The sequence below is a fragment of the Centrocercus urophasianus genome, unplaced genomic scaffold (genome assembly GCF_019232065.1).
Source record: "Centrocercus urophasianus isolate 14NV4802_14NV808 unplaced genomic scaffold, USGS_Curo_1.0 seq_16, whole genome shotgun sequence".
In the NCBI taxonomy this organism is placed as follows: Eukaryota; Metazoa; Chordata; class Aves; order Galliformes; family Phasianidae; genus Centrocercus; species Centrocercus urophasianus.
Window position 1 is genome coordinate 40,173,440 of NW_024884711.1, and position 11,135 is coordinate 40,184,574.

Below are 11,135 nucleotides of genomic sequence, written 5' to 3' on the forward strand. Positions count from 1 at the left end.
AGCTCACACACTTCATCAGCCAAAGAAATCCCCACCACCTTTAGAAAACCATTCTGAGCTCTTAGCTGAAGGGCTGTGGTCACACACACCTTTCAAGTTTCCAAGATCAGAGTCCTTAATGATCTCTGTTTCAGAGGCAAGTTTTTGTTCAATTAGTCCAGCACGTAATGCTTTGTTCTCCAGAATTTTGGAGCTACTCTGATGTGCAGCAAGACTACTGAGACTTCATTTCATTATTCATCTCAATATGTTCCTGTTGCATTCAGAGAACAGTCTATGGGCCCTCCTGTGGCTAATTTAGCACCTGCAAATCCCCATGCTTTAAGCCAAAGGCTGAGTAACCCACAGAATGAGTGCACAGAAACTATGCTACCCACTGGTCAAATCATACTTTCTGGGAACACTAATACAGATTTTATTTCTCTTTTCTCTCCTTTAGGAACATCATGACCCTCCCCATCTCAAAAGGAAGCCACGGGTGATGTCCTCGCTGGGGGATGGGGATGTCCTAGCTGTCCAAGATCAGGAGAACACCAGGTCTTTTTGTGTCTTTTTTCATTCCTTCTAACAAAACCTGAGCAGAGTGAGGGAAACCAATGCACCTGGAGGACTGGGGCCATCCTCAGCCTGGAGCTGTTAACCACTACTGAGCTGGCATGGAGCACACACTCAAAATGAACAGAATACAGGCTGTCTGAGCCAAAGCAGCTTAAGCAGCTCCTAGCTAAAAATGCTCAAGTTTAGCCAGCACTGCACTGAAGCAGATGAAGACAGATCACAAAGCTATTCAACTACTTCTACTAAGAACAGCAGCTTCTAGAAGCCCAAGATATACATTTAAGTACAGTAAAACTGAAGGCTTTTTGTTCAGGTTTGCAAGCTGCTATCATGCCTAATTCACACAGCATTTAGCAATTCATCACTGCAGATAACCAGGCACACCAGGAAGCAGTATGTTTACCCTACACTGTCTGTATTTTGTTTCAATTATGAACGTTGCTATCTTGGAAAACAATGGCAATAGTGTTCTCCTCCCCAAGTCACATAGCAGTAACACATACTTATGCCACTTTCTTGGCAAAATAGCAAGACTTGTTCTTAAACTTTATTAACCCAGGCTGGAAACCCTTCTAGAAGTTAATCTTCCTGTGTTCAGCTTAGAATTATTATTATTTTTTTAAATACCACTGAGTATGCATGACTGAATATTAGTTATGCAACCATAACAACTGTCCTTTTCAAGAAAGATTCCTGCATAATGTGAACACAGAGAATCCAAGGCAAACATGACTTGATCATAAAACTTTAATAGTAAAAAAAGTGTAAAACCAAACATACTGCTGAAAACTTATTTGTAAGAATGAGAATTTAAGTGTTCAAATTCAGAATAGTGCAAATTTTCTTCACTCCCCTCTCATCACTTCCAAACTTAAATCACTTTGGTTCAGATACTTAAAAGTATTGGCAAGAAACGAACTTCTGACTTACATTTTTTTTTGGCTACGGTATTTGTAACACAGATTTAGCTTGTCTTTGCAAGTAAATACTTTGTTATCTATCAATTACATGCAAAGATCACAGTCATCTTTACTCACATCTGGTTTTATAGTTTTGAAAAATGGTCTCTTAAGACTGTTACAAAACTGTCTTTCCAGCAGGCAGCATATTTCTTGAGATATCTGAGCTGATCCAGTCCCAATCCAAGGACCTGATCTCTTCAAGTGGTCCTACAAAATGTGATTATTGGGGTTTTAAGTGTTTGAGGAAGGATAGAAGGATCTGATGCCAGTGAAAATTACTCTTAATTTACACCAAGCAAGATTAGAATTGGGGTCTGTTTTGTAATACAGCCTTTGTACGAAACTCTTCCTATAAAAAAGCACAAGCAGCAGCTACAGCATCCCCTTTGAAGAGTGAAAACAGCCGGAATGCTGCTACCTTGACTCAACATCTTTTTGGATGGGCTGCTCTTTAACAGATGCCTCTATTTATATCTGAAGCCATGTAAGATTAGAAATGAACACAACACAGTAATCGTAGAATACAAAAAGGCAAATGCATAAAAGTTTACAAGTACACCATAACCACAAAACTGGAGTATTTCTAAAAATTTGGGTTTGATGAAAAGTACAACAGAACTAGTTAAATAAATTATTGCTCCATTTGACTCCATGCAGCATTGAAATGAACTCAGAACCCTTTTCTCTTTAATCTGTCATAAGAAATGATCACTATTGAAGAGAATATGAGGCTCAGATTTTTACTGTACATTGCACTTCGATTTTAAGACCTAATACTTGCTATTTAGGTCCACTGTGGTCTAAGCTATCAAACAAATACATTGTGCTCACAGAACTAAGTATTAAGAAACACCAATGTTTAATGTAGTGACGTAAGCACTTTTTTGTTGGTTTTGCCTTTTTTTTTTTTTTTTTTTTTTTTTTTTTTTTTATACAAGGCAATCACAGATTGCAAGTTCCATAGGGTTGTGATAAAAATAAGCAGTGATCTCTTAAAAACTGAGTAAGTGAGCTGTTTGCTACTCTTCACACAGTTTATATCACATTTTATATCACATTTTAGGCCTGCTTTTGTTTCCAAACACTTCAGTCAAAGCCCTGACTCAAACACATGCAAGATCACACACAGCCTGGGAGGAAACTCCAGCCTTCCCAGGAGCTGGGGCACACGCTCAATGGCCACAAATACCTGCACCACACATAATTTTCAGTCACACCAGACATTTAAAGTACCTGAAGACTGACTTTGGTGAGACACTGAAACTTATGCCTAATTTTAAGTTGGAATAATCACCCACATTAAAGTTCTTACTAAAGTAGGGCCAAAACTAAATATGCTCAAGTCTGACTGCAAGCTTGTGAAGCAAGCAACCTTTCAGTCACAATTTCTTGATAAAGTTCACCTTGGAATAAGATTGTCTCCAGTGTTCACCTCTGATACAAGTAATTTATAAATTCAGAACCAGGTGACAGTCTTTCATCCCTCTGACTTCTCCAAAGACAAACTTAATGCAGCATTACAAGTAAGGGCATGATTCCTTCATAAGACTCCTAAAAGCATTAGTGCAATGCCTCTAATTGGTTTTGATCACTCTTACTTTTAAATAACCCTATATTTTTATAAGATTTGGATAAATACTATTCCTATCAAACCATACTTCTTCATTGTTAAGCACCATCGATCTACTTCCTTTGGGCACTGATACAGGAGCTTGTAATTAAATTTCAGTTTCAAGGCTTTGAAAATACGGCAGCTGCTTCAATAACTTGCATTGGATTCTAATACTTGGAAAACTGCCACTTAGCCTGAACTCTTGTATTCAACTTGGTGTTAAACTCTTCCAGAGAACAGCCATATGCAAATGCTTATGCAGTAAATCAGGGTACGATTTCAAGATAAGCAGTTAATTTCACTTGGCTATTCTAAGAGTGGATTAATATTTTTTTTTTTTCCCCCCACAAGTCATTTGTGCAGTGAGCCCATAAAGAGATTATTTTTTTGCTAAATAATCTTCAATTTAAAACAGGAACACATCTTCTTAACGTTGCTCTCACACTGGCACCACGCTCTCTCCTCCGAGGATTTAGTCATTGTGTGGTTTCTCTGGAATACCCTATGAATATAAAAAAAATAACCAAAAGTATGTTAGATTTTAATACCACATGAGAACTTAACTATATTATGCAGTATTTTCTATGACTAAATAGTCAACTAGCTTCATTTAGGCTGACAATGACCTAGCACATGTGACTCTCGTAGGACATGCTCCTCAACTGAAGACAAAACAGAAGTCACTACGGTTCTGTGCAGTCTCAATTCATTCATCTGATAAAAATCAGTGGGACTGTATTAAGACTTCACTGGCAATCCTCCCCACCTCAATTTATTTTTCAGCAGGAAACTTACTTACTAGACATTAGTTTCAATTTTAAGGGCTCTCCTTTAAACTGTCCTCAAAAGTTACTGGATTTTCCAAGCAAAGCCTGGTATCAGATAGACCTTTTCCAGTATAAAATCTTGTAATAACATCAGTGTAAGACAACATTTAACCTGCTTTTACTTAAACAAAGCTTATGGCAAGTTTTTCCTCATACTATTTCCAACACAGAAATAGCCATAAGTATTGAACGTGTTCACAGTTCTGCAAGCTCAAGCACTAGCAAACAATAGTTACTCTTGAGGTGGGTGCTTTAAATACCACTCTAGCTTACAAGACACTAAGACTGATGGTTACAACTCAAGATGTTGCCTCATTACCAGAAATGTTTGCTTTTTTTTTTTATAATATTGAAATACTTCAAACCACTGTCAGCACCATTCCAATTTTCCCAATTCAGCAAAAGACAGGCAGGAGAAGCAAGGCAACTCTACTCCATTAAGATACTTTCCAAAGGTTCTGCTTCCTACTCTACATACACCCAGCACACTTCTGTTCTTTGATTCACAACAGTCAAATGCAGCCCAACAGCTCAGTGACTACAGAGTAATATATTTAAAGTGACCCTTCCTTCAGGTTTAGTTTGAAGTGGCAATACTGCACCTTCTTACCACCCTTACAGTGGCATCAATCTGGTTTCCTCAGCTTTTAGGTCATTTCTATAGAAGGACCTAGCAGACTGAGTTCTGCTTCTCTGTTTTGAAGTGGTATTCTCCAAGCTCCTACCACCATAAGCATTCTCATGAAGTTGCTGGGCCTCCCAAACTTTTTCCAGATTAAGTAATAGTAACAAAACTCACGAGAAGATGCTTCCAGATAACCAAAATAGAATGCTTTGCCTTGCCAGCTTCCCTCCTTTGAAAGGAGGGTGACAAGTTGGACAGAGAAGCTGCAGGCAGAAGTCTGATTTCAACTACATTCAGGTGAAATGCCAGGTGAACAAGGCAGGAATGAAGGAATAAAGAAAATAAGAAATCTTATGCACTGGAATTTAGTTTCTTCTTCATTGAGGCTCCCTTCTCTTTCCAACCTAAAAAGCACAGCAACTGGAAACGCTGCATATACCATTACAATATACAGAGTTATAGCACAGAGCTGACTGCAGAATTTTAAGACTGTGTGCAATAAGCAAGGACTAAATTTGCTTTTCACACCAGGTGACAAAGTTTAAGAATATATTTTATTTATCAAATTCTACCTTCCCCCCTGTACTTAGTCCTAAGGAAACAGAGCAAGACCAGATAGTGTGAACTGCTGTGATTTTAAAGAACATCAGAGTAAAAACTGAAGACTGCGGCTGGGGTACTGGGAAATCTAACTTGGGATCAAGCCAGCAGGAAATAACATTTAGAACAACACTATTAAGAACAGAAGTAGATTTACCCCTTCATTTTTATTTTATTATTATTATCTTTTTTTTTTTTTTTTAGGAAACAGACTTTTGTACAAGAGGTAATTTAACTGAGAATCAATATCAGAGAAATTAAACAGTCAACATGGCTTTTCTTCCCCCCCACCTTGTCTGTACATCAGTCCAGCTACAGTATCAAGTTCTGACTGGTCACTTTAGAGGTACACTAGCATCTGTCTGTTGAGTTAGAAAGGTTAGACAGAAGGGATTGAAAGCTTGTTTAAGGCAAGGCAGGCAGCTTTAGACTAACTTATTTGTGGTTCAGTCCTAGAAAGTGGCTTCTCCCTTTACTAAACAAAGACTGGTATTTTAGTAAAGTCTATAAAGGCCGTTCCTTCAGTGGAAATTAAAGGCACCCAAGGCACAACAGCCTTTGAACTGGAATACTTGAATATTTTCCAGAATAAAGAAATTATGTAGCAGAAAACACAAAGAAGATCAACGAAGTATTAATTATTTAACAACCAGGCTGAAAGCTGATGTACAATCAGGTTTACTGTTAAGTACACTACAAGGGAATAATTAGTTAAGAACCTAGCAGGTAAGACCTAGTTACACTGTATTATACCATTTGCGGAGTGATACTTGAACCACATATAAAATGACCAGAAAGAGCATATTTAATTCCAGAGTGGTGGAATTTAATGCTTTATGAGGATATATTTCCTCCAGAAAAGAAAAATGCTTTAGTGAATGTTTAATTAGAGCAAGCCCATCTGCCTCTCAGCTTTCTAGCTACCTTAGACATTATGTCAACTGCTAATAGAAAGGGAGTAGTTAAGACGCTGATCAGATCTGCTACACAGATGCAGTTCTTATCTAGGCTGCTGCTGGAAAAAAGTTTTCATATAGAAAGGTAATTCCTACTCTACTGGCAACACAGGTTATGTTTACATTTCAGCTCTTTTGAAGACACCTATTCATCTCTCAATCTGTGAGTCACACCCTTAGAGGCATAGTTTGTTCTTGGACTGTGAATGACAGAAGTTATTTGGACTGTTAAAGGAAATGCTAATTACACAATAATTACCATAGCCAGTTGGCGTCCTATGTTTCCTACAGTCACACCTCCTGAGAAAAATATACATGGAAGCCAAGAACGGATGTACAGAAAATCTGGGGATGTGTACCTAATAAAGAAGAAGAAGTAAGTTAAAGACAAGGCATTATCATCTTCTTATGTACTGTTAACAAGATGCTATCAATTCTCTCCCCAGACACAGCAGAGAAACACAGGAGAAGAAATAGCAAGACCAAATTAAATCTGTTAACTTGAAAGTCTTAAAAAACAAAGTCCAGCATTTCTTTCACCTGAGAGCAAGTTAATGACAGACCAAGTCAGGAGAAGTTCAGCTGTTGAGATGTATGCTGAAATAACAGCTCAGTTTGAAAGCCACCTCCCTCCCCACTCAGTGTTCAATCTAATAATTTAGAACATGACAATTAACTGCTTTAGACATAGAAAACACTTCGTTATAAGAACACGCCAAGAATGTTAATAAGTAGCTTCCAATACATGCGCACTGATTTTTATTACAAGAGTTGAAATACTATTTTAAAGTGTAACTTACTGATAAACACCATTATATACAAGGAACTGGGTTATCAGAGTTGCTACAAATGCTATTGTAATTCCAAGTCCGAGGCCACTTCTTGAACGATCAAATGTCCACCAAAGACCCAGTGATAAGGCTGCAAGAGTCAGGGACAGCTGGACATTGTTGGCAAAATCTAGTTTCTGGATAGATATGTTAAGGACAATTCTTTCAAGTCTGCTAACATCCTACTCAAACGGAAAGCAAGTGTGATTTTACATTTCTAGATACACTACATTAAGAATCTAGTTCTCACACCTGCTGAGCAATTACTCCCCTTGTTGCCTTTACACTTGCTCAGTGTTAGAGAAGCCAATGTGAGTGGAGTGCATCTAAAGAATACACCATACAGTAATACATTTAACTTCCATGGATTTTCCTTTTTTATTTGAAGTAACCAAGCTACTCCTTCCTAATTTAAAGTTTTCTGCACAAGTCATAAGCATTCAACACACACACAAAAAAACATTCTTACTGAATAACTTAGTGCATCTCCCACCCTTGGAGGCATTCAAGGCCAGGCTGGATGTGGCTCTGGGCAGTTTGGTCTGGTGGTTGGTGACCCTGCACGTAGCAGTGAGGTTAAAACTAGATGAGCATTGCGGTCCTTTTCCACCCAGGCCATTCTATGATGCTGTGATCTCACTAGTTACTTACATTAACTATTAAATACAGACAGCACACAGATTAACTCGTGTTGTTTTTACCTTGTTGCACTCAGTTACACCAGACACAGAATAACGTCTGGCCTTCTCCCATCCCAGAACCCCATAACTACTTCAAAGGTAACAGTGGTGAAGTATTGTAGAGCAACCATTGCACTGTACAGCATGTTTCTGCAGTCCAAAGTTGCCCCCTGGCATTATCACTACCTTTGTAGCTTCCTCAGGTGAGCTCAGGGCAATACAAACAACATGTCAAGCAACAAAAACTAGGTAAGGATACAGCACTTGCGTGATTAATGCCAACAAAAACTGCTATGCAGCGCATCACACTCGCCCACTCTCTTTTGAACTTGTGCGGTTCCCCAAGGTGGCTGTCAATGCAGGGGTACAGCAGGCCAACAACAGCTGCAAGAGAAGCAAGACAATATATTAACCATTATACACTGATTATTTAGATACATTAGACATTAGCTTGTCAAATAAGTGTTTGGCTAAGCATTATCAGTAGTGACACAAGTAGTACAGTACTGTAAGCCTGGCAAAGAAAAGACAATTAACAACCCTTCATATACACTTTAGGAATGAAAAAATAAGAGCCTCAGACTTGATAAAGAGATGTTCCGTTTGAACCCTTAAAGCAGAGATGTATGTAGTGCAATATTAAGGTATCTCACTTCAAGCTCTTTTTCTTCCATAAGCATGAATCATTTCTTACTGAGTAAACACTTGCCCTGCACCAATAAAACAAAATCAAATAGCTTAATTACAGAGATGAATAGAATGCATCTTTACTGTTTGTGCAGGATATCTCCTTTATTAACGTATTGCCTGTGAATCAGGCCCTGAATTACTATTTATGTAGACTAAGATGTTGCTTGGCAGAGCTGCTTCCCTTTCTGCTGGGCTCTAACTCAGCCTATGATCCCGATCCATCCCACATGAGTTTTGGTATCTAACAGAAGCAGGGTGGAATCTCAGGAAGGAGCTACCATCAGCCACAGCCTGTGACCCACCCTTTTAGCTTGACAGGGTTTTAGCCTCAAATTGTCTTTGCAGTTGAGAAGTGGTGGCAGAAGGAAGAAAAGAGGCTACCATGAGCTTAGTTGTATGCTTTAGAACAGCAAAACTTGTCCCTGCTAGCAGCTCCATGTGTTGACAGAAGGCTCAAATGAGGTACCAGTCTCATGTTATGTGTTTCATCCACTCTGCTCCCCTCAATCTTTGATTCCTAAAAGAAACAGCTTCCCTGTGCAGGACAATATAAGACATATAGTAGGGCATAAGGCAGTAGAACTAACACTTCAAGTTTTGTTTCTTGATGCCAGTCACAGGACTTTTACCTTGAGATAGCCGCTAATAGCCAGAGCTTAATGCAAGCACTACTAGATAAGACTACTAGAAAACTATGTTATGACAATCTTTACTACACAGCTTATCACTCATGCAAGCATATCATTCATACTTTCAGCAGGGGCACAAACAGAACCACCAAAAGATAAACAAGGCACGCAAGGCTCGCTGAAGCACTTCCAGCGCCAAGATGACGGCGCTCTGACGCCCCGCGCTTCCACCCCAGCTCCCCGCACTCCGTCCCGGCTGCCCGCACACAACGCAGCCCCGCGCCCGCAGCCCCGCACGTGACTTCCTTGTTGTCGGCCCGGCCCGTGGCCTGTTGGCGGCGGCAGCCAATGGGAAGCGCCGTCCGCGCCTCACCAGTTCAGCAGCAGCCAATGGCGGAGCGAGGGGCGGTGGCGGGGCGGGCGCGGGGAGCCCCGCGGCGGCTGCGGGCAGCGCGATCCGCGATCCGACCGAGGGGCGTCACGGAGAGCGGGATGTGGCGGGGGGGGTGTCGGGAGGGGTCGCACGGCACTCACCTGCCGCAGTCCCGCAGCACGGCGGCACCCACCAGGCGGAGGAGAAGAGCGTGGCGATGACCTCGTCAGGAAACAGCGTGACGTTGCGCTGGATCTGCAGCAGGTTCAGCACCAGCGCCATGAAGGCGCCCACCACGAAGAGCACGACGCTGCGCTGCACCAGGTGCTGCCTCCACGTCGTGCCGTTCCGCACCGCACGTCCCACGCTGGGCGATGGGCTCCGCATAGCGCCCGCCTTGGGGGCCGCTTCCCCGGGCCGCGCCGCGTGCCGCGCACGGGCCGCGCAGGAGCAGCTCCAGGCGCCGCTCTCCAGCCGGGGCATCTGCCCGGCCGCGCTCCGGAGATGGCGGGAACGGCCGGCGGCGCAGGTGACAGCCGCAGAGCCGGGCTGCACCGCCCCCTCCCCGCTACCGCCTCTCACCTCAGCCCCTAAGGAAGGCGCAGGCCGCCACCGCGCTCACCGCCCGCTCCCGGCGTAAGGTTTATAACCGCCGGCGGCCGCCGTCACGTCACCCGCCGCCAACCTACCGGCGGCAGCGCCTGGCCCGCCGGCGCTCCGCCCCTCCCCTCACGCCGCGCCGAGGGCGGGACCGGGTGCGAGCGCTGAGCGCGGGAGTCGCGCGCCGGCCACGGCCGCCCGCCCAGCGCTGGGGTGAGACGGCGCGGCCAATGGCGGGCGGGCGGCTGATATGACGTGCGGGACACACCACGCGCCCGCCCCCCCTCACTCCCCCCGCCCGCCCGCCGGGTGACGGCCGCAGCGCCGAGCGGCCAATGGAGGGCGGGGCGGGGCGAGAACGCGGGGAGTGTTGCTGGACGGGCTGTGGATCCGCGCTGCACCACCCAAATCCGAACCGGTGTCTGAGGTCACTGTCCCAGCGCTCCCTGTGAGGAGCTGTGAGGCAACGCGGTCTCTACTCAGCCTGCTCCGCTCTGCGCCCAAGCAAACCCAGGGACATCTGCTGCTCCTCACACCCCTCGCCCTCCATACCCTTCACCATCTTGGACACGCTGTGACAGTTTTATGTCTGTCCATTGCAGCGTGCAAAACAGCACACGGCTTGCGGTGGTGACTGATGGTGATGGTGGCAGTGGTTGTGGTCCTCGCAGGCTCGCCTGCACCTCCACGCTGGGTTGTCCCTCAGGAGATGGCACCTGCCCCTGTGTGGTGTCTCCTGAAGGACAAAGGATGGGCACTCATCTGTAGAATCCTAGAATCATTAAGGTTGGATAAGACCTCTAAGATCATCAAGTCCAACCATCATCCTATTACCACCGTGCCCACTAAACCGTGGCCCTTAGTGCCACACCTCCACACGTCTAAAATGGCCGTGCAAGGAGATCCTGCCAAAGCCAGGGCGGATCATGCGCTCAAGGCCGTGGGGTGCCCAGGTGGCTCTGAGCATCTGTTACGTTTCCGCACTGAGAACTTGAACAGCTGCTGCCCCAGCAGTGCCAAAGGCTGGGCCAGGGTGCACCCAGCCCAGCGCAGTGTCACTGAAATGCAGCTAAGTGCAGGTCCACCCTCTGCAGGGGTCTGGCTGAGCAGAGACAGTTGTCTAGATGCTGTACGTGATAACCTGTCTAGCACTAGAAAATGTCTGCTTAGCTGCAGGGTTTCTTTTTTCAGAT

General features: G+C 43.9%; 1 protein-coding gene across 1 annotated transcript; it reads right to left on the reverse strand.

The window, feature by feature from the left end:
* Nucleotides 1-1,287: 1,287 nt before the first annotated feature.
* Nucleotides 1,288-9,840, reverse strand: INSIG1 (insulin induced gene 1). Its single transcript, XM_042817248.1, has 5 exons — nucleotides 9,504-9,840; nucleotides 7,910-8,034; nucleotides 6,941-7,107; nucleotides 6,400-6,499; nucleotides 1,288-3,634 (listed from the first exon to the last, which is right to left on the reverse strand). The coding sequence occupies exons 1-5, from the start codon at nucleotides 9,823-9,825 to the stop codon at nucleotides 3,605-3,607; spliced, it is 744 nt and encodes a 247-aa protein (XP_042673182.1). The 5' UTR covers nucleotides 9,826-9,840; the 3' UTR covers nucleotides 1,288-3,604.
* Between the last annotated feature and the right edge of the window lie 1,295 nt (nucleotides 9,841-11,135).